At 33.2% G+C, this 24,180-nt stretch overlaps 1 protein-coding gene across 1 annotated transcript; it reads right to left on the reverse strand.

The window, feature by feature from the left end:
* Positions 1–4,706: 4,706 nt before the first annotated feature.
* On the reverse strand, positions 4,707–10,039 carry LOC112040209 (wax ester synthase/diacylglycerol acyltransferase 11). Its single transcript, XM_065778402.1, is given in 8 exon segments — positions 4,707–5,125; positions 5,330–5,467; positions 6,070–6,279; positions 6,511–6,620; positions 7,185–7,251; positions 7,488–7,882; positions 7,885–8,056; positions 9,854–10,039. Coding segments are annotated over 8 exon segments (1,458 nt in total). The 3' UTR covers positions 4,707–4,945.
* Positions 10,040–24,180: the final 14,141 nt, after the last annotated feature.

The raw sequence follows: 24,180 nt of genomic DNA on the forward strand, positions 1-24,180 counted from the left end.
TTTAAAAATTATTTTACTAAAATGTTTTTAGTAATAAATTTTTAATTTTCAGTAAAATAGCGGTATCCAAACTCAAGTGCTCAACTATGGCTGGCTGCTTCATATAGCTTTTAATTTGTGTGAGGGGCATTTTTGTCACAAGAAGTAAAGTGAGACCCAAGGCCCATGGGCCATGAGCTCCATTTGTCAGCAAAGACCAGGACAAATCAGTACGCAAAGAAATAACAAGATTGAAGGCCCACTCGGCAGCCCATTTGAAAGAAAACTTGTTTTATGTTTGTCAAAAGGTAAAATGGAACTAGTAATTCAGCCCAAGCATAAAGCCCAATTCCAATCTACAAAAGAAGCTTCGGCTGATCCACCGTTTATGTTATTTCCATCTTCCTTTCGCTGCATGGACCAAGCTCATACGCAACAAAGGTAACACCAACACATGGGAAAATGAGGGGATGTGGCCTGGACTGGAGGTTAGGAGGTTCATTTTATACTAATCTGGGCACATCCAAATTATCTTTGATGGGCCTTTCGGAAACATTTTGAATAACAATAATGTTTTTGTTTGTTTGTTTTTTTTTTTTTTTTTTTTTTTTTTTCTATGTTGTGTTTTGGTTGCCTGGTGGTTGTGGCCGGTAATGGTGGTGGTGGTTGTGGTTTGTTTTTTGTTTTTTTTGTTTTTTTTGTTTTTTTTTCCTATGTTGTGTTGTGGTTGCCTGGTGGTTGTGGCTGTGGCTAATGGCAGAGGTAGTTGTGGGTGGTGCTGTGAATTTTATTTTTTGGAGTAGGATATATTATTTTATTGTAGAGGGTATATTATTTTAGTGTAGAGAATATATTATTTTATTGTGATGTTTATATTATTTTATTGTATTAAAAGGTAAAATAGATCCACTGCTGTAGCATGTGTATAGGTAAAATAGATAAAGTAACTTTTGGTGGAGCTAAAATGCTAAATTTTTAGCTCCACTGCTACGAATGCTCTAACATCATGTCAGCTATATTAAAATTCAACAACTAGAGACATGCGTTATAAACTGATTATATCAACTTTCTTACCTTTCCACCACTACTTTCAATGGTGTAAGTAGGGTAGGTTTTTTTTTTTTTGNTAAATGTTATTGAAACTATACAAGCACACTTTTTTTATTTTATGAATGAAAATATTCATTCACCAGACTATTAGTACGTACAAGAAGCAGGCTCTTGGTGCTACTATTTATCACATTTGGCTTGATCATAATGCGATAATTTTTCGAGGCAAAGTGCAACCTCTCAAGACTATGCTACCTAATTGACAGAACTAATATTGCTCTTTCACTTTAGCGGCAAAATTTATGAGATAGATGCACTTGCAAACAAAAATTTGAACACAAAGTACTAGAGAATAATGCATATACTATCAAAGAGGAGAGAGAAGTGAATCTAGCTACTTACAGTGAAGCCTGAACCTTGTAGAGCTCAGCCTTAGCGGGAGTTTCACTATGAGTTCTGATAGGATTTTTATAATGACAATGTGAGGAAGATGCAATTAGCAAAGAAGGCAAGTGCTGAGCAGTTCCCATAATTTGCTAGTGAAGAAGTACTATGACCCACTGACCCACACGTAAAGAGTAATTACTCTCTCTATTTTTGTCAGTCAAGTCAACTTTGTTTTCTTTATTAGAGGAAACAATTTTGTACTTTATTAGTCAGTCAAGATCGTCACCGGTTTACCAATAATTAAACAGAATCATACGAAGAAAATGCGTAGAAGGAACTTAAATAGAACAAAACAAGACTTCTGTGCCTTTATTTTCTCAGCCTAACAATTAATGTTTCTGAAACTCATACATTATTGAAATAAAATTTTAATGATTTGGACAAAAAAAGAAGTTTCTGTGATACCTTTATAGAACTTTTTCCACGTCTTCTTCATATATGAACTCAATATATATAGGGTGGGGTTGTGTTAAGGCCTTAAACAGCAACTTTTTGACCTTTCAATCAGACTGAATTCTCATTGCATGCCTCTTTCAATCCTTGGACACCACTAACTGACTAACACTAACTGCCAGCTGGCTACACTGATCTAATAGTCTAACTAACTAACTGTTAAGCACATGGCTTCTAACTGATCAATCAATTAATAAGCACGTACGTGACTCTAACCTTCAATTACAAAAAAAAAAAGATACAAAACTTTACTAATAAACTGGTACTGTCTGGAACAAAGTGTTGATGCTGCACTGCTGTTGTTACTGGTGCTGCATATTCTCCTCATGATCGATGCACTATCTGGATCTTCAATTACAGGTATATTGCGGAATTTGAAACGTGTTTGTGAGGAGTTGGAAAGGAAAGCAGATATGGATGAGGCCATTGGAAACAGTCCTTGCAAAGTATCTGCGGGGCAGGTAGAAAAGGCGCGGCATCGGAAGTAAGGCGCGGTAGTGGCGGTCTCCCCTGTTGGGACGTTGTACGACGGCGTCGACAGTCAGTTCATACCGCGATACATTGGTGAGGGAAACAGTGGTGTTTACAGGAGTGGCACCTGCGGCTTCAACGTAAATATGGAGGACTTCACCTATGAAGTTGTAGGTGCACACTGGGGTCACGGGACCAGTGTCTTCTTCGTGCGGCAGGCACCTTGTGTAAACCCTTTCATTCACACCACCCATTGCTCTGCTTTTGGAATTCAAGAAAAGGAATTCGAGAGAATTGGAAATTTGTTGTGACTGTGAGAAAAGTGAGAGAATATGGGAAGGGATATATATAGTGTGGGATAGAGGGGTTTGTTAGTTTTGGCGGTTTGGGGATGGGTTGTTACTTGTTAGTTACAGTCACAGAACTGAATGCCAAGAGGTGATAAGCTGATTGGTTTATGTAACCAGCACGCGGATCGTATGGGGAATTTGCATATTGGTCGTTGGATTTTGGATAAAGGACGATTGGGATTTGAGAATGGTTTAGGCGGTAGAGGGTGGAATCAGGAATGGAATGGGTCTAAATCTTTTGTATCACTTTTTATGTACCGTTCTATATTCCACTAATAATTACTTATCATGTATTCATTTTACTTTCCTTATAGAATTACTGAAGTTTAAAATGGAAAGCAATCATACACATAATAAGTAGTGATTGATAAAACATAAAATGGTACACAAAAAATGGTATAGAAGATTTGGTCTCAAATGGAATGGAGGAGTTTGTTAATTTGGCGGGTTGGGTAGAGAGAAGGCGAATAGGTAGAAATAAGAGTACTAGTTTTTAGAGTATTATTTATCTAATTTTTTTATTAAATGAAACTCATTCTAGTACATATATGGCTTGTTAACATTTGCCATATATATATATATATATATAAAATACAAAAATGATACTTCCAAGTCATATAATGTAACGGTAATTGTTTAAGCACAAGTTGTATAAAGGAGAACATCTCTTAGTCTAAGTCCAGCTCAAGTGCTCAACTATGGCTGGTTGCTTGATTTAGGTTTTAATTTGTGCGAGGGGCATTTTTGTCACAGGAAGTAAAGTGAGACCCAAGGCCCATGGGCCATGAGCTCCATTTGTCAACAAAGACCAGGACAAATCAGTACACAAAGAAATAACAAGAATGAAGGCCCACTCGGCAGCCCATTTGAAAGGAAACTTGTTTTATGTGTGTCAAAAGGTACAACGGAACTAGTAATTCAGCCCAAGGATAAAGCCCAATTCCAATCTACCAAAGAAGCTTCGGCTGATCTACCTTTTTTGTTATTTCCAACTTCCCTTCGCTGCATGGACCAAGCTCATACGCAACAAAGGTAAGACCAACACATGGGAAAACGCGGAGATGTGGCCTGGACCTGGAGGTTAGGAGGTTCATTTTGTCCTAATCTGGGCTCATCCCAATTATCTTTGATGGTCCTTTCGGAAACAATATGAATAACAATAAAGAGCTCTTAAAAAGCGCTTATGAAAAAAAAAAAAAAGAGCTCTTAAAAAGCTTACAATTTTTTTTAAAGAGTATTTAGTATCTGATAATATCATGTCAGTAATATTAAAATTCAACAACTGAGAGACATGCGTGTAAACTGATTATATCAACTTTCTTACCTTTCCACCACTATTTTCAAGGGTGTAAGTAGGGTAGGTTTTTTTTTTTTTGGGTATTTTTGTTGTTGTATATGATTTTCTTATTTATTGAATTTTGATATAACTGATGTAGTATCATTTAATACCAAATACTTTCTCGGAGGTGGTTTAAAAATGGCAGATTATTGTTAATTTTTTTTATTTAATTTTTTTCCCCCAAAGGAAAGTCAGGCCAATTACTGATGGGATATATATGTTTCAACAACTATAAGCACAAGTCTGTGGTTAAAATCCTTCAATGGGAAGAATGATACCTTTTTTTTGCTAAGTAGGGGAAGAGTGATATCATTTGTTTAGTGTCTTGTAACATTAATCACTAATATCATTTGTTTAGTGTCATGTAACAATAATCACTAATCCCAATATTCATATTCCTGTTAAGTGCGTCTACACTACGACTAAGACACGAGATATGTAATTTATATTTTGAGGCACAAAAAGCAAATTTCCATTCCCTTGGAGGAATTGTGTATTATCACTTGGAGAAAAACAAAAATATATACTGCAATGAAATGGTGGGTACGTAAGACTAATAAGGCAACCAAATAATGTTAACTAAATAAGTGAATTAAATGTTATTGAAACTGCAATCATTGAAACTACAAGCACACTTTTTTTATTTTATGAATGAAAATATTCATTCACCAGACTATTAGTACAACAAGCTTACAAGCATCTTAATTTTAGAACAACACCAGGACCATAACTTTAATACAAGAAGCAGAGCTGCAACATCAAAACACTACTAAAGACAGAAAACGAAATGTTCCACAAATTACATAACACTCTAAAAACTATAAATGCATTCTTAACAGATCATGTTCCTTATGAACTAATCCTCCTTTTCAGATAGCAGTTTTGATGAACCCTTTTTCAATGCAGCATCTTTGATGAGTTGCAGTGATTCCTCTAGATCATCAAGTAGCAGGTGGGGATCGGGAACCACATTCGGGTCAGCTGCTAGAATAATGGTCATCTTATCAGCATAACTTTGGCAATGGATTGTTATTGCCTGCAAAAGAAATCACAAATAAAATTGTTAAGGAACTAGAAAGAGAGATGAAGAGCTAAAAATCAGTAAAATGTCCTATGCCATCGTGGTGAGCATGAAATATGTGAACATGAAAAACCTTTTTCTATGTCTAGTGCAAAGCATAAGCGTGCTTGTTAAATTGGTTAATACTGAAAATTATCAGAGTTATTGAATTATACTTACATGAGGGAACCCGTAAATACTAGGAGCGAGGAAAGCTATTGAATGGCCAAAGAAGCTAATTTCTTCTAGTGGACCACACACGTTTGAAAAGGCCACTGTAGTATTTGTAAAAACTGTGTGTGTCAGAGCAGCAGCTGCCTGTCAACAATGTAAAAAGAATTTTACTCAAGCAAGAATTCAGCATCATATATTTATACCTCCAATAAAGACAATACTAAGATTAACATAAAAGGTTACGCTTTTAATCTTTAGTTATCTATATCTATGCTAAACTTGTAAACTTCTTTGCATAAAAAGTGCACAGCCTAGTAAAAGAAATTAAAGCAATTGATAACTTGATAACAAGATTAAGTTGACTTAATCGAAAAGAACATAATTACAATAGGAATTTGTTCTCACATAAATTTTAAATTAAGCAAAACTAAATGAGTTTCACTTAATTTTTAAAAGGTCAAGGTTAAGCACGTCCAGGTATTTAACACAAGTTATGAAAGAATTGAAATTATTACTCAGTATTGTATATGCAACATCCATAATTTCACGTGTGATGTTCACATTTTAGAAAGTGAAATAATTAATGTGTACCAATGATGTACAATATTAGAATCCTTATGGAACACACTTGAGCTTGAGTTGCATAGAGTTTGGGAATTGAGTTTTGTCACAGTGATTAGTGATGAGTCCAATTTAGCCTTAAATTTCTCATTGTTTGTTTGAGAAGGCGTAGGGAGATTAATCACCTTTACTCCAAATGTTTTAAGTACACGACAAGAAAATGGTAATGTGCATTGAGCTTCAAGTGAGAGCTTTTTACGTTCCATCTTGGCTTTAACTTCCCCAATATGTTTCAATGGGTCACCATGTAAAGCAATTGTGAGAGGGAAGATTACATAACCGATCTCATTTCCCCACTTGTCCTTGGATCCCTTTGTCATCATTTCAGCCATATCCTGTTTAACGAATACATTCAGAGAGGAAAGATTTTATACAAATCATAGAGGACGCAAGTTCATTATCTATTGAATCAAATCAAAATGCAAGAAATATTTTTAAAAAGCGTCCAAAATTTCGGAAGTGATAATCTCCACTACAATTTTTATGCACAATTCTATTTTGTTAGAAATCAATACATAACTAGAACTCTAATGGACAGTATTTTAAATAAGAGATAAGTAATGAACCTGAATCCCTGCAGTTGCTCTTATATTTGCGAAAACGATTGCTCTAAGGCGGAGACTTTCTGGAAGATTATTAGCATTACAAATATCCCCATCTTTCTTATCCTCAGCTGCTGAGTGAAACATCGAATTCTTGAGATTATTAAATGTTTATACTAAGAAAGAAAGTTTTTTCCTTCTTTGATTGTCAACGGAAATTAATAAAGTAGTTGGGTAGGACCCAAAAACAATTAACTTTAGTCAACAGTATACAAGCAAATATAGTTAAGTTTCTAGAGAGAAAGAACAAATATATCAAATGATAATTTCTGTAGCAGCATGTTTGACACAATTGTTACCTACAAATTGAGAAATTACTAAAAAAATCTGAACATAATTTGGAAGCTTATTAAAAAAATGTCCCAATGGAAGGTTTTTTTTTTTTTTTAGTCTGCATTGAAGGACATGACATTCTTTTCAAATTTAGGAAATGAAAATGGTTTTAATAAACCTTATGAGATAAATTGATAGTGTTCGACTTACGTCCAATGCTTTTAGTACACTGTTACACAGATGCAACATGTAATTAAGATTAACCATATGTCTCATTATATCCTTTGCAATGCATCGGAGCACTAGACGAAAGCTTTATCCAAATTCACATAAAAAAATAAAAAAGTAAATTATAGAAAACTTACCATATCTCCTGTCTAGATATAGCGAAAGACCAGCTTGTGTTGCTCCCAGTACTACATCATTGATTGTCTGAAAAATGATCCACACAAGGCCAAAAAAAAAAAAAAAAAATTCATCTTGTTAACCCATTTTATAAAATGTGAAGATGGTAAATACTCATAAAAGCATTCCCAGGAAAGAATGGCTTATGTGGTACATCATAAATTGCATGTGCACTACAGATATGGGCCATAATCATTAATGTCAGTTCGAAGAATTTGAGGTCCTTTATGGCCCAAACAAGCTCGAAGAATTAGTCAACATACCATATTCATCACGTTCTTCACGAACTTGATGTCATTCAAACTAACTATACGATAAGCGAACCGCTTTGTAGTCAGATCACACCTGGGTGCACCTTTGATGGGACTCTGTGTGTCTTTCAGAAACAAAAAAGTTGCCAGGAACAACATAAAATCCACACAAGTGTTCCAAATCAACCTCAAAACAAACCAAATGGATAATATCCACCAAAATATAGTGTTGGAATTGGTTCCAGCTCGTTTCTTTATGGGAACAGTAGGCAATGCTTCTGGGTCCGAGGTTTTTCGAGTAGATGCAATGAGAAGTGAAGTGAGAGATGCACCATCACCAATTGAGTGGTGGATTCGAAATACTCCGACAGCCTCTGCATCCGAGGTTTTGACGTTGAGGAGGTGGATTCCCATAATGGTTTGGACAGGTCCATTGGAGTTTTGGTCAGATTTGAAACATAGTCTTCAACAAACTGGTCTGGATGATCTATGTTTGGATCCAAATTCGGAACAAACACATGGTTCTCTAATTTTACCGTAGTTGGAATCCATTTCATATTCCTGCCCTCCTTGCCGTCCACCTTTTGCCATAAATTGAATAACAACAAGAAGCTATTAATAATATATAAATTTAAGATTAATTTTCTTAGGTAAGAGTTATTTAATTTTAAACTATGTGACATTAAATATTCTTTTGGATTTATATATATTTAAAAGAAATCAAGAATTGACCCATTTTGAGCCCAATGGTATAACCATTTTTTTTTTTACTTAGGGGTTGAAACTTCAATATTAAACCAGTCAAGAAAAATTCATAAAATTATATACATAATTATAGATGCATATATATGGTGTATGAATAAGAATATAAATTCTTAATTTTCTCATATTAAAGTAAGTTGTAACTTGTTTCTCCAAAAAATGAAAGAAAAAGAAGTAAGTTGTAACTCAATATATATATATATATAACATCATGAACTTTAGGTCAATTAATATTTTCTGGTTTTTCTAATTGAGATATTCATGATTCAAATCTTATTTTCTCATAAATAAAAATTTTCTCATATTCTAAATTACAATTAGTGCATAAAAGTTGTTGAACATGTACAAAAAATAATATAATTATTGACATTCTTTTATATATATATATATATATATCAAAATATATTTTACTTGCATCTTCGCATGAGCTATAAGTGCGTTTAGAGGGTTTCTTTTTTTAAATTAGAAAATTTTAAGAAGTTATAAACACTTCTTTATTCTATCCTCTATCTAAATAGTTTAAAGTACATATAATAATTATCTTTTAATTAAAAAAGCAAATAGTCATAAGAATTATTTTTTTTCATATTTATATTTTGTGAAAAGTGGGAAATATAGGAATCTATTTTAAATTTTTAATATGGACCTAAATTTTAGGTGTTAGAAATTTATTATTTTCCTTATATAGCCCTATTATTTGGAAATTTTAAAACTTATTATGATTGGATGTGAGGGTATTTAGGACCAATTAAAAAGTGGACAAAATTGTATTCTCTTTGTAATAGTATAGGATAGATGATTCATGTGCCTATAAAAAAAAAAAAAAAAATTATAACAAGATAAATAATAAAAAAATGGAAGACTATTTTTGTTTAACCGGTTCTTTTGGGGCCACAAATTCAACAGCCCAATGTTCTTTTTTTTTTTTGCTTTTTAGTGTCCTTGAATTTGCTGAATTTTGTAGACCCAAAAACGATCAAGCTTTAAAAAAAACTAAAGGTTCATATGTTATAAAAGAAATTTTAAAATTTCAGATTTGGACCTCCACCAGTCAAATTTGTTTAACTCCTTAGTTTCGCATAAAATCAATAATTCTAGTATTACTCACTTTTACGTATATTTTGTCACAACTGTCCTACATGGCAGATTGTAGTTGGTTGTCCATCATTATCATATAGACACAATTTTTTCTCCACTACTCATAATCTGCCACATAAAACAATTATGACAAAGTATGTGTAAAAGTGTGTGATTATAGTATTATTGACATAAAAGTATGCTTAAATTATTCGTTTTAGTACTAGTCTAGTACCAAGCTGATTATTGAAATGAAATTTTTTAATACACACATATATATAAGTATATGAATTTATTGACTTAAATAACTTCTCAAACAATAAATCAAGAAGTTCATATAAACATTTTTCATGATTAATATTTAATCAAATGATGAAGCAAGATAATAATAATAATAAAAAATGATGAATCACTCCATCATCATTGACAAATAGAAAAAAAAAAAAAAAAGTCATTAAAACATTAAAATCTTATTAAAAAAGGAGTAGGGAACCAAACAATGGTTTTTTTCTTAATTTGTGGAAAGAAATTTTTCTTACTATCTTGCTAGAGAACAGAGGATGCTTAAGCAAAGTTTGCTCCAAACCAGCTTTGACGAAGTTAGGATTGATCTTTGTCTTGAACCCTATCATTGTAACAATATAGCAGTTCAGACTTGGTGACTGAAACAACTGAGCTGCGGGACTTAGAGCCTCCTCACCGATCAAGGCCCCACTGTTAGCCATCTTTGTTTCTCTTACTCTCTTGCTGGTTATCCTTACCACAATATTATATATGTTTCTTCACTCGGATGGTTCAAGAATCCATACGCATGGTTTGCATTTATAGAAGTCGAATGGAATGGCAGCCATTGTAATTTTATCACAATTTGTGTGATTTTTTCCTTTTTGGCTCCTCTCACGAGCTCTAAGTTTAACGACATGGCTTCAATTTGGCCTCATATTCGTTTTCTTTTGTTTTACGTAATAAATGCCATTTCCCATTTGGTTTGGTCCAATAATTGAGGAAAGAGTTTAGGAAATGGAATCTTCTTTCTATTGTACACCTCTTCATGGTGCTTGAATTTTACATGATTCATGCCTTCAATGTTAATCACGCACGTTTGATACATTGGGTTCATTTAGATACAATTTATTGTTGCTTATTGTTGTCTGATTATTGCTGAAAATACTATAGCAAAATAATTTTTAAATGTATGAATAGTACCGTAAGACCCATTTTTAATATTTTTTTAATACATAAACAGTGCGTGAACAGTATTGCACTGTTCATGCACAGTAAAAATTTTCTCCCACTGTCATCAAATCCGGGCCAAAAAAAAAAAAAAAAGGGAGAAAACGCAACTCACAAAACGCGCCACAGGTTTCATTGCTATCCAAACTGGTACATTGTATGTTAGGTACGATTTATCCATTATATTGGACTTTGTATGGTATAAGGATTCGGTTAACGGATGCTTTTAAGATATTTGTTAATGAATTATTTTAGGAAAATTTTGATACCACCTTCATGAGAAATAAAAAAAAAAAAATGTAATTTTTCTTTTCTTTTCCTATAATAGGTTTCTAAAAATATTTCTTAAACCAAAATTTTAAAAATATTTCTTAATCCAATACTAGAGGTGTTAATGTTCGACCCAACCCGCGAACACGACATGAACCCGACATAGGTTTTTTTGGGTTAGAATTGGGTCTTAATGGGTTTGGGTCATAAACGGGTTGACTCGAAAGCGACACAATAAGAAATAGGTCAACCCGCGTAACCTGCAATAGACACATTTGACATGCCAATTTATCTGTGTCAACCCGAAATGACCCACTTAACACAACTTGTTTAACTCATATAACAAATAAATATTTATTTTATTTTAGATTTGTCAAATACTTTTTGTATCTAACATATATTTTAAATTTAAAAAGAAAAATGGGTAATTACAAAAATTTACAAGGGATATAATTGGAAATTGAAATTTTACAAACCTTAGAACTACTAATACTTTTCTTCTTCTTCTTCTTCTTTTTCTTCTTCTTTTTTTTGGTAGCATAAAACTTACACAAATGAAATTGGATGAGCTTGTGGAAGATGTTATGAATTTGGACATCAACAAAGAATCTATGGATAATCGCAGTCATAGTTAGGATTAGTCTACTGTTTGCTCAAATTCTTTCAATATTGATACTTAGCATTTGACGAGTTCCAAGAATAGTATATTTTTGTTGAACTATGTTATTTTATTTTGTGAAACTTTGTTATTTTGAATTTGGATTGAAGTGTATGCACTTCTTTTGGAGTGTAAAGAACTTATTTCTAGATGAATGTTATATTTTGTTGAATTATATTATTTTGAATGTGGGTTGAAGACTTGAAGTGTATGCACTGCTTTTTGGGACGTAAAAATAATTATTTGTAGATAGATGTTATATTTAATATTATGTAGGTTGAAATGGGTTGTGTTACATTCGTGTCAACCCAACACGACTTGTTTATTAAGCGTGTCAAATCGGTTGGGTCAGGTCAACCCGCCTTATTAACAGGTCGAGTTAGGGTTGAAGGATCATGACATGATTATTAAATGGATCAGGTTAGGGTTAAGTCATTTAGTTGAATACTCCTACCTTGACATGACATGAACCCGACACGCTAATCCGAATTGACACCCCTATCCAATACCCTTATAGTATCTATTATAATTTTCCATAATAGAATAACTATTTCTTAGAAAAAACCATTCAATTGTTTGGTTTTGTTTTTATTAGGAATAATAATTATGTTCCATCTCTCACAAGTTTCATTGTGCTGACTGAAATAAGAACTAAGGCTAATAAGGTAGAGTGGTGGTTTCTGGTGTGGATTAATCTAGCTATCCCTAGGCACTCCTTTGTTGGTTGGATTAATTGGGTGACTATCCTAAGTCCTAACCAAGCTCCTAGCTAAGGATAGATTGGTACAATGGGGGACTTGCTGTGGACAATATGTGCGGTTTCTGCAGGTCTAGTATTGAAGATAGAGGCCATCTCTTTCTTCAATGTGCCTTTACTAAGACAATCTAGGATAATATCAGAGGGCTTTGCTTAGTGACAGATGCCAAAACCAATAGGCAGGAGTTAGTGAAATAGGGGCACTGCTTAATTAATTAAAAGGATAGGGATTTAGAACCACCTTGTGTAAGCTAGCTTGGTGGGCTGTTGTCTACCACATATCACATATGGCATCAAAGGAATGCAATTACATATGCAGGGATGTCAAATAAAGAATGGAGAGTAAAAGGTGCAGTTGTAACTCAGTATTGAATTAGGCTTAATGCTTCTATCTGTATAGGAGGCTTTAGCTAATTGAATTTTTCTTGCCTCTAGTGGCTCTTGTTAGGTGGGATAAGTTTGTTGTGGCTTTGTGTTGTTCAAATTGCAACTGCTTTGTTGTTCAATAGTATCAAAATCTAAAAGTGAGAGACATTAGTGAGGTAGTTATTTTTTACAAACATGTCTTTTATTTATATAATTTTGATATGGTGATATTGTATATCATTATGATACAAAATACTTTTTCGCTGTACCTTTTTTTTTTTTTTTTTTTGGGGTAAGCTAGATATTTTATTAAAAGAAAACTAAACAGAGCTAGTAATAGTAGCAATGTTGCAATCATACAAAGTTTCCGATGAATCAAGATTCAAAAGAAGAGATACCTCCGGTGAAGGGTCAAGAAAAACAACAAAGTCCTGTGAGAGATGAGCTCCCAATCTTGCTAAAGCATCCGCGCATCTATTTGCCTCTCTATAGCAATGCTAGACCATTACCATAGGGATCTCCTTCAGACCTTTCTTATAATCTTCGACTATATTATCATTACTGTTACTGAGCCGGTCCTCCTTTTTTAGAAGATCTACAACCAATTTGGCATCGAGTTCAAACACCACTGCTTGGAGCTTCAAGGCAATACAAAGCTGAATACCGTCTCGCAGTGCCCAAAGCTCAGCTGCTACACTTGTGGTTGAGCCAATGGCCCTAGCGTAACCTTTGACCCACTTACCCGTATCATCTCTAATGAGACCACCTCCCCTAGCAAGGCCTGGGTTGCCTATTAAACCTCCAACTCGCTTGGATGATCCATATGATAAAACTCAACCAAGCGAGTTGGAGGTTTAATAGGCATCGATTTCATTTGTCCAAGGTGGTGTGCATGAGTACCTATGTTATATCAATGAAGTTGATGTTCCACCTGTTGAGTGATGCTTTCTTTCTATCTATTTTGGTTAAACTTGGATCACATTAATCATTAATAGTACCACACCGATGAAATGGGTGAGGACTAGGAATGGCAACGGGTCGGGTTTGGGCCAAGTTTCTTTATACTTGAATCTGACCCACGGGCCTATACCCATAACCTGAACCCAATCCATTTAATAAATGGAATTTTTTTTGTTGCATCCAAACCCGCCCCATCGGAGTTGTGGGGCTCGCAGGCCCCAGCCCAAAATCATAAACAAAGAAATCAATACAAACCCAAAATTACAAATCATCACGGAACAACATTTTCTTGGCAATTTTCTTGGCATCCAAACGGATGCCAAGATCTAACAAACCAATCTATACAAAAAATTCAACAAATCCCAGAAATTTTGCAAATCCAAAAATAAAACTAGCAAATCTAAAATCCCATTAAAAAAAAAAAAAAACCCAACAAATTTGGCTCATAAAAACAAAACCCAAACCCAAATTTGCTCACAAGACTTATTATTTGGTTTGTTTTTGTGTAGGCTTGGTTGTGCTAGGTTAGCTAGCTTGGCGTCTTTAGTTACTGCCAGTGGAGACGGAGGTTGTGGTTGTGGTGGTGGTGGTGGGGTCCATAATGGGACTTAAGGAAGGTTGGGGCTCTTTTGAGAATTGGAGAAGATGACTCGGTTAATATCAGACAGTGGAGAGCAACGGACATTGAGTTGACTCCGGCAAGTGGTGAATCGCTTGAGGGAGGGCCAGCGCGGGACTTGATTGCTTGAGTTGAGATTTAGAGTGAGAGTGGAAACTGGAAACTAAGTAAGGTTGAGGCATGAGAGGCAAAGAGGGGCGGCTACTTACTTCAGAGAGTGAGGGTAGAATGAGAGAAGAGTGAGACTTAGAGTTAGATATAGGGTAATATATATAGTTAGGTTTTTTGGTAATTTTAGCTAAACTAAGAGGGTTAGGTCGGGTCTGGGTTCGGGTTGGGTTTTTTCCAAAACCTAGACCCATTTCAGTTTTTTTTTTTTTTTTAAAACCCAAACCCAACCATATTCTTTATCGGTCCGAATAAAACCCAAACCATTAGGGTTGGGTCGGGCCAGGTACACGCGGGTCAAGCAGAAATTGCCATCCCTAGTGAGGACTGAAGGGTGACAGTTACAATAGAGTTATCAGAGTTTAAAACCAAAAAAATACAAGGACCACACCAAAAAAAAAACATACATACACATGATTTTTGTCACAACTCGCCATATATATAGTGAATTGTGACAAATGATATTTTTTTGGTTGTAGCATTTTTCTTTGAAACCTCCACATCAGTTGAAAGAGGATTTTTTTAATTTTTTTTTTTTAATACAAGATAGTAATTCTATTCTAGTCTAATCTAATCTAAGTGTATATATGTGTGGAGTTTTCTCTTTTGGAGACTTGAATCTTGGCTCTTGCCTCCTACACTTCACAAGCACTTATACTTGTGGAGTAGCAATTTTCAATGTCACTATCATGTGGTTTTATCTGGCATAACTTGGTTTAGCATTTTTTTAATGTACTTTTTTTTTAATTTCATTTATTTGATATAATTATATTTTTTATCAATTTATATTTTAAGTAAAATAAACTATATACCAAACAAACAATGATATGCTTATTCTGAGAATTGGAGAAGATGACTCGGTTAAGATCAGACAATGGAGAGCAACGGACATTGAGTTGACTCCGGCAAGTGGTGAATCGCTTGAGGGAGGGCCAGCGTGGGGCTTGATCGCTTGAGTTGAGATTGAGAGTGAGAGTGGAAACTGGAAACTAAGTAAGGTTGAGGCATGAGAGGCAAGAGGGGCGGCTACTTACTTCAGAGAGTAAGGGTAGAATGAGAGAAGAGTGAGACTTAGGGTTAGATATAGGGTAATATATATAGTTAGGTTTTTTGGTAATTTTAGCTAAACTAAGAGGGTTAGGTTGGGTCTGGGTTCGGGCCGGGTTTTTTCCAAAACCCGGACCCGCTTCAGTTTTTTTTTTTTTTTTTTTAAAACCCAAACCCGACCATATTCTTTATCAGTCCGAATAAAGCCCAACCCATTAGGGTTGGGTCGGGCCGGGTACATGCGGGTCAAGTAAAAATTGACATTCCTAGAGAGGACTGAAGGGTGACAGTTACAATAGAGTTATCAGAGTTTAAAACCAAAAAAATACAAGGACCACACCAAAAAAAAAAGCATACATACACATGATTTTTGTCACAACTCGCCATATATATAGTGAATTGTGACAAATGATATTTTTTTGGTTGTAGCATTTTTCTTTGAAACCTCCACATTAGTTGAAAGAGGAGTTTTTTTTATTGTTTTTTTTAATACAAGATAGAAATTCTATTCTAGCTTAATCTAAGTGTATATATGTGTGGAGTTTTCTCTTTTGGAGACTTGAATCTCGGCCCTTGCCCCCCACACTTCACAAACACTTATACTTGTGGAGTGGCGATTTTCAATGTCACTATCATGTGGTTTTATCTGGCATAACTTGGTTTAGCATTTTTTTTTAATGTACTTTTTTTTAATTTCATTTATTTGATATAATTATATTTTTTTATCAATTTATATTTTAAGTAAAATAAACTATATACCAAACAAACAATGATATGCTTTCCAAAATTGGAGCAAATTAACTTTGATTCAAATAACACTTCTAGAAAAATTAGATGATGAATTCAAAACCCATCAAGTATATATGAAACTTATTATTATTATTAACTGGGAAAGAGTTAGATACTTAAAACATATATATATATATATATTTATATATAAATTTCATTGGCAAGTATGATTAATAGCAAAAAGTCTCGTCAATCTAATTCCACACGTATGCTCCATGAGTCATAATGCCTCTATTTGCTTCCAAGGTTCACGCTTAAAAATGAGTTTGTCTTGTCTCTAGTAGTGTTCCTTGAACGAAACGTGATAAGAACACATGCATGTACAACACGAAAAATGTTGAAAAATAGTCATGCACGTCGGTTTTAATTGTCTTGTCTAGTGTTCCAGACAGAAACCTTATCCCTTAATAAGAATTGAACTTCAATCTTCTGCCAAAGTAATGGGTTTTTTTTTTTTTTTTTAATCATTACTAGGTGGGACCCATTATTTTTATATAAGAGTTGTAAAAGACAAGAATTTAGGTTGAGGACAAAATTAAAAGACAAGATTGAAAATAAAAAATTAATCAATATTAATAATAAAATAAATAAACAACTATATGCTAATGTAATTGTCATATAGAATCTAACATAAAATGTAAACTTTAATTTATTTTTTCACACCTAACTTATAAGTAATTTGTTTATATTATATAATTTATATATATACTTCTTTTTTTTCAAAATTCTATTAGGCTTCTGATTCCTGTTCCACAAAGTAGTGGGAATTTATTTTTATTTTTTTAAATCATTACTAGGTAGAGGACCCTTTATATATATATATATATATATAAGAGTTGTAGTAGGTGTGCAACTGTGTAAATCTATTAGCATTAGGGGTAAGAAAAGCTGTTATGATAATTGAAAAGGAGTCAGACAAACTAGTACACAATAAATAAAAAAGTTCTTTGTCCTTTGTCTCGTGGGAGGTGGGGAGTAGGACATTTTAGTTCAATATACTAGTATCATTAGAGAAAATTTTGAGAGTCTATGGGGCCTTGCATATAAGTAGATATGGCAAAACGGGTTTGAATATTCTGACCTGACTCGATTCGATCTGAAAAATACCCCATCCGAACCTTTGTTTTTTACTCGAAGCAAAAACGGGTTGACTCGTGACCCGACCCATATTTTTTGCGGGTCAACCTGACCCGACCTGACTCGCGACCCGACCCGAACCCAAACCATTTTTTAAAAACTTTTTTTTTTTTGGGTAAAAAATAGTAAAACTAAGACAATATTGGTTTAATTGTTTATTGTGAACTTTAAGCAAACAATTAATACATTTACATAACTACATGCAAATTAATTGAAAGATAAATAGTTGAACATTCTGTAATGAGTAAATATTTTTAGATATCAAATAGCAAAGTACATGCCAAGATAATCTGGTTACAATAGAGTTAAAAACATAAATTTAAAATTGTAGACATGTGAGAAACATTTACAAGTGTGAAAATAGTGAAGCTAAAGTATCAAATTAGTATAAATTATGAATACTTAGACCTATTTTTTAATAATTTATGTCCAAAATAAACGGCTTTTCAAAAAATTATAATATTTCCTAGAGTGTGTGTTGCTTAACAATAATATGATATTCATAAAAGAGACAATGTATAAATAAGTAAGCAATCAAATTTTAAAGTATATCTCAAATTGATAATAAATTATAAAATTAATTTTCAAGATTGTAAATTTTTTATATGTTTTTATTCTTTATCAAATGAGTTATCCAATAAGTTATTTGTAATTTTGTTTTATATTTTGGAATGTTGATATTGTGTAGAAATAAAACTTGTGTATTTGTTTTACTTATCTTTGTGTTATTTTGTTTTAGATAGTAATGTTAGGATTTGTATAATTTTAAAATTATTAAATAAATATTAATAAGTTTAACTGAGTTCATTCTTGTTGTAAGTGGTGAATTCAAAATAATACACTTTACATCAAGTAATTTATTGCATAACTTTCCAAATGGCAGATACATGTTGTCTTCTTAAAAAAAAAAAAATCATGTGAAAAATACAGGTCAACCCAACCCGACCTGCTACCCGATTGACCCGAACCCGATTTTGACTTGCTTAAAATGATCCGTTTTTTACCCGCGACCTGTTTGACCCGCAACCCAATTAACCCGACCCGAACCCGACCTGACCCGACCGTTTTGCCATGTCTTGATGTAAGGAAGATCTTCAAGCTAAGATTTCAATGGAGGTTAGTGGATTAATTGAATATCATGAATTAGTTTAATAAAGTACCATCGCAAGTTTATTTTATTTTATTTTATTTTATTTAATCAACCTCATTTTCAGGTCCCTAGATTTATTATTAGAGTAATCTTCTTAAACCAATTTCAAATGTTTTCATGACATTTGGTATAACTAGTTTCAGTGGGTTCCGTTGGCCAAAATAGCTAACTATTTTTTTTTCTCTAACTATCTAGTTAGTAGTTTCAGTTTTGAAACTATATTATTTAGTAGCATCTCGAGTCTCTCAGACTCGATTTTGGCATATAAATCGACTCTTAGAGACTCGATTTTCATAGTCTAATCATATCTGATGTGGCATATTTTTCCACGTGGCAATCACATAAAAATCGAGTTTCTAACACTCGAGTTCCAACAAAAAATAAAAAATTTTAAATTCTAAGTCCACGTACCAGCGGAAATACCAAAAACAAATTTCAAAAATTTCAAATACATCCATCTCAATCCAAACTCAGATCAGAGGGAGGGAAAGAGCTCAGAGGGAGAGAAGGAGCTCACCTCACTAGCTAGGCGCGGCCGCGGCTGGCGCGCGGCCTGGGCGGCGCGCTGCCTGGGCGTCACACGGCCTNTTTTTTTTTTTTTTTTTTTTTTTTTTTTTTTTTTTTTTTTTTTTTTTTTTTTTTTTTTTTTTTCTGGCTTGTCCCCCTTCTCTGTTCTGGTTCTTCTTTTATTTGGTTATAAGGGGTTGGAAATCGAGTCTTAAAAACTCGATTTTTATGTGGTCAAAAATATGCCACATCAGATATGATTAGGCTATGAAAATCGAGTCTTTAAGAGTCGATTTATATGCCAAAATCGAGTCTAAGAGACTCAAGATGCTACTAAATAATATAGTTTCAAAACTGAAACTACTAACTAGATAGTTAGAGAAAAAAAATTAGTTAGCTATTTTGGCCGGTTCCGTTAGAGTAAGAGTCCGCATGGGAGTTGCTGAAAGTTTCAATTTTTTTTTTTTTTTTTAGGTTGTATTGCACTTTTTAGTACTATTTAATAATTACATTATACTATTCAACTAACTTTTAACTTTTTTTTTTTACACTTTTAACAAAAAGTTTTCAATTTCAGCTAAATAAGTTATTTCCAACCGGACCTTAAGAACATCCACAACAATAAGCACAAATTTTTAACTTTTTAACACCACAAAAAATCATTTTATCTATTTTAATTTACTATTTCACCACACACCTATCAATGATTTATTTTTTTAGCTACTTCATTTAAATATTATTTTTTAAGGTAAAATATCATTTTCGCCCCTAAACTATCACAAAAGTTCATTTTTCGTCCCTAAACTTTCAAAAGTTCTATTTTCGTCCCTAAACTTTTCCAAACGTATTGATTTTCGTCCCTCCATCTGTCGGAGTGTTAACGTGGCTTTGACAGAGTGCTGATGTGGGAGGGACGAAAATCAATACGTTTGAAAAAGTTTATGGACGAAAATAGAACTTTTGAAAGTTTAGGGACGAAAAACGAACTTTTGTGATAGTTTAGGGACGAAAAACGAACTTTTGTAATAGTTTAGGGACGAAAATGATATTTTACCCTATTTTTTATTCATCGTCATCTCTATCCCTTTCTCTCTCTTCCTCATCATCTCTCTCTTCTCTAATACAAAGCAAGCAAACCCACAAAACATCAAACCAGCAACCCAACCACCACAACCCATGCCGTGACCCATCAACATCAACATCATCACACTCACAACCCACGCTGTGACCCACAAAACATCATCACACTCACAACCCACATCGTGACCCATCAACCCAACCACCATAACCCATGCCGTGATCCACCAACCACACCCACGCCGGTAACCCACCAACCACACCCATGGCAATCATACCAACACATCACAACAACCTATGGATCAACAACCCACCATCACTAACCACCAACCCACAGGCCACAACCCATCGACCCACATCCACGAAACCCACTGACCCACAAGCCACAAGCCACAATCCAATCAAACCACACCCATGAAAACCATGACCTACAGGCCACAACCTAATCGGACCACACCCGCAAATCCGACCACGCCATCGCAGATCTTAACCCATCGACCAACCGCGCCATCACCGATCTTAACCCATCAACCCACCACGCTCGCCGATCTCACTACACTTGCCGGTCAGAGAAAAAGAAGAGAGAGGGCTGAGACTTTGAGTTAGAGGAAAATAAGAGAGAAAAGATAGAGAAGGAAGAGAGAGAGAAAGAGAAAATTTTAATGGGAAGAGAGAGACAAGTTAAATAATAAAAAATATATATATATATATATATATATATAGATCCTATGACTTGACTTTATGCACTTCAGACAATTAAAAAAATTTTGTTTAAGAATGGTTTATTTAGCATTATGCTAAAAGCCTAAAAGTTTATTACTAAAAGTATGGTAGAAAACCTAAGAGACAAAAAAGAAAAAAAAAAAAAAAAACTAAAGGACCTACAAATAGTGTTTGTGTTAAAAAAAAGTAAAATTCAGTTAATGTCTGTCCTAAAAGCACATTAAACTTATCTATTTTAAAATATTTTTTTAAAATTAAAAAAATTATTAATACTTATTCAATTTTAAAAAAATATTATTAAAAATAATTAATTATTATGTTTTCTTAGCATTAGCGAAATCTAAAAAAAAGTAAACCAAAAGGTAATGCAAGTAGNAATATTTTTTTAAAATTGAAAAAATTGTTAATATTTATTCAATTTTAAAAAAAATATTATTAAAAATAATTAATTATTATGTTTTCTTAGCATTAGCGAAATCTTAAAAAAAGTAAACCAAAAGGTAATGCAAGTAGGCCCGCAAACACTTGCCAGTGTCGCTTTGCTCTTAAAAAAGTAGCAAGTGGGCCTGCAAATAATCAATTAGTGTGTCGCGTGGGCAATTCGAAATAAGTTGAGTAAGCTAAAAACTGGCTAAAAACTGGCTTTTTCAGCCATTCCCAAATGCATTAAGGTTTCAATCAGGCTGATTCGGATGACACTGACATGTACAGATGTACTAGTGTTTAGAGTCTTAGGTTCTTAGCTAACATCGAAATAACTTAATATACAATGAATGGGTCTCATTTGAAAATAGTTTATTTAAATTTCAGCTAAAAACTTTTAAACTAAAATTGTGCTAAATTGTATGTTAAATTATGTTTGTACTTAAAAAAAAAATTAAAAATGTGAAAAAAGACAGGAAAATGTAAGGTTTTAAAAAACTATACATAAAAGTTAAAAGAAAATGCCAAATACACTCTTAATACGACCATGCCTCATCAATCTAACCCCTCTCGCCGGTATAGGGTTTTGAATAGTTGAATCTTCTTCAGAAAAATAAAAGAGAGTGTGCATGCATGCCTCATTTTAGACTCTAAAATAATATGTAGGCTGTAGCATATGAAGGCTGGCCTAATGCCTATACCCACAAATGTAAACCCTTGCGTATTTGCTATGAAGTAATGGAACAGGAACTTTACAATGAACCCACTCTAAAATTTATTTCAAACAAAGAACTAAGCCCAAGCTCATTTTCAAATTCGATTAGTACACGTTCAAGTTTGTTGGATTCATTTTCATGTCAAATAAGCTGGAGTTTGTTCACCAATTAGTATTTGATTAATTTATTCTTTTTTCATATATATATAGCAAACATTACAAATATTAAGAGACTTGTAACTCAATTAGTTGATAACTCAATTAGTTGACATCTCTTGATATTTTCAAATTAGACATTTAGGGTTCGAATTATTCCTCCCTTAATTATCGAATTATTATAAATAAATAAAAAGTAAATACTACGATTAAAATTTTTTATCCCTTAAAAAAATCTATGCTAATAATTAATTGCTAACTAAATTGTAATTGAATTTTTTTGGGTGGATTTGAAATTATATTATTTGAGTTAATTATATATTTCATCTCCTAATTTGCTTGCGACAAGTCCTAGGATTAATACAAGTTCGTTGACCGCATTAGGGTGATCGATGATCCATCTTGCTGACGAATTCCATGATAATTTACTACAAAATGGATTATTTATAATTGCCCTCCTACCTAAGGACAAATTCTTGACTCTACCGGGCCTAAAACCCTGATCAAAACCTACTGATTGAACTCTCATTATAAATATCAAACACCTTGCCGTCCATCTCTACCTTTCAAAGTTAAGCCCTAATGCCTACACCCATAACAGTAAACTCCTAAGGGCTACGTTTATTTGCTATAGAAGTAATAGAATTTCTTTTTACAATGAACCCAAACTAGAATTTATTTTGAACAAGAACTAAGCCTGAGCTTATTTCCAAATTAGATAATATGTTCAAACTTACTTAGTTCATATTCTTGTCAAACAAGCTCGAGTTTGTTCACCAATTAGTATTTAAATAACTTATTCTTTTCTTATATAGATTGAGTTCAAATTGTACATGGTGTAACTCTAAACAATATTACACTACCCAATAACTCGTTATTGAATTCATATTTTGAAAATCTTATCATTAGATTACTTATGCTACATGTTCTTAATTGGCATGTCAATTTTTATGCTAATAGGACGTTATAGAAATACCAATATATAGACTTATAACTCAACTGGTTAGCATATTTTGATGTTTTCAAATGAAACATTTATGGTTTAAATTCTCTCTCCCTCAATTATTAAGTTATTAGAAGAAAAAGAAGAAGTAAATACTATGATTACAATTATTTATCCCTTAATATATGCTAATAATTATTAACTAAATTATATATAATTGATTTTTTTGGGGGGGGGGGGGGTTCTANTGATCAATTGGATTCCTAAATTTAGAAAGACAAAAGTGTATTCGTCCCCACAAGTTTTGTTTGTATTACAAAAGCCTCAATTCATGGCCAATAAAAAGCCATCCAAGCAATATCACGGATCACCTTGAGAGCCCTAATATATTTCAGAGACTTTTTTCTGTTTCTCCTCTTCCACTTAAATCTTGGCCTATTTTTCAATCTATACTTCTAGACCAACAGTAGTGACCATCCACCACATGACCCGTATTCTCTCTCACTTAAAAAAAATAAAAATAAAAAATTCTTTGTCTAAGTCACATTTTTCTTTTTCTTTTCTGAATAACATTTTATTTATAAAAAAATGAAAAATATGTCATCATATCACCAAATTATCTCTATAAATTATTGTATGTAATTTGTCTATACAATATATACAAAGAGAAAGAAATAGTTAACCTATATATATATATATATATATATATTGAAATAGTTATAATATGCTGCTAATCTAACGACTCGAACTTTTTCTCCTTTAAATCTCCAAATACGTTGTATATGGAGAGATACTAATATTTAAGCTACAAGATCACTTGGCAATTAACCTAATACGTAGCAGTTGGCAGTTAACCTAATACGTACGTAGCAGTTAGTAGTTAGTACCAAATCATCTTCATTTCCATCTACCGCATGAAAATTGAAACGAGGCGAAGGTGACAATAGGAATAAACCCGGGCATGCATAGCAAGACACAAAATCAAGCCGAAACATTGTGAGCTAAAAATTTACTTCTCTATTAGCAAGTGACAAAAAGTCCATAATATTTTATTTTTTAAGAAACAAAAGAGTTCAAGTAGGATTATGACATGACCAGAAATTTAATTATAAAAAATGTCATCCTTTTTCTTTTCTTTCTCTGTAGCCAAACATTACCCTAATCTAAG

This window comes from Quercus suber, unplaced genomic scaffold, assembly GCF_002906115.3.
Source record: "Quercus suber isolate HL8 unplaced genomic scaffold, Cork oak 2.0 scaffold_182, whole genome shotgun sequence".
Taxonomy (NCBI): Eukaryota; Viridiplantae; Streptophyta; class Magnoliopsida; order Fagales; family Fagaceae; genus Quercus; species Quercus suber.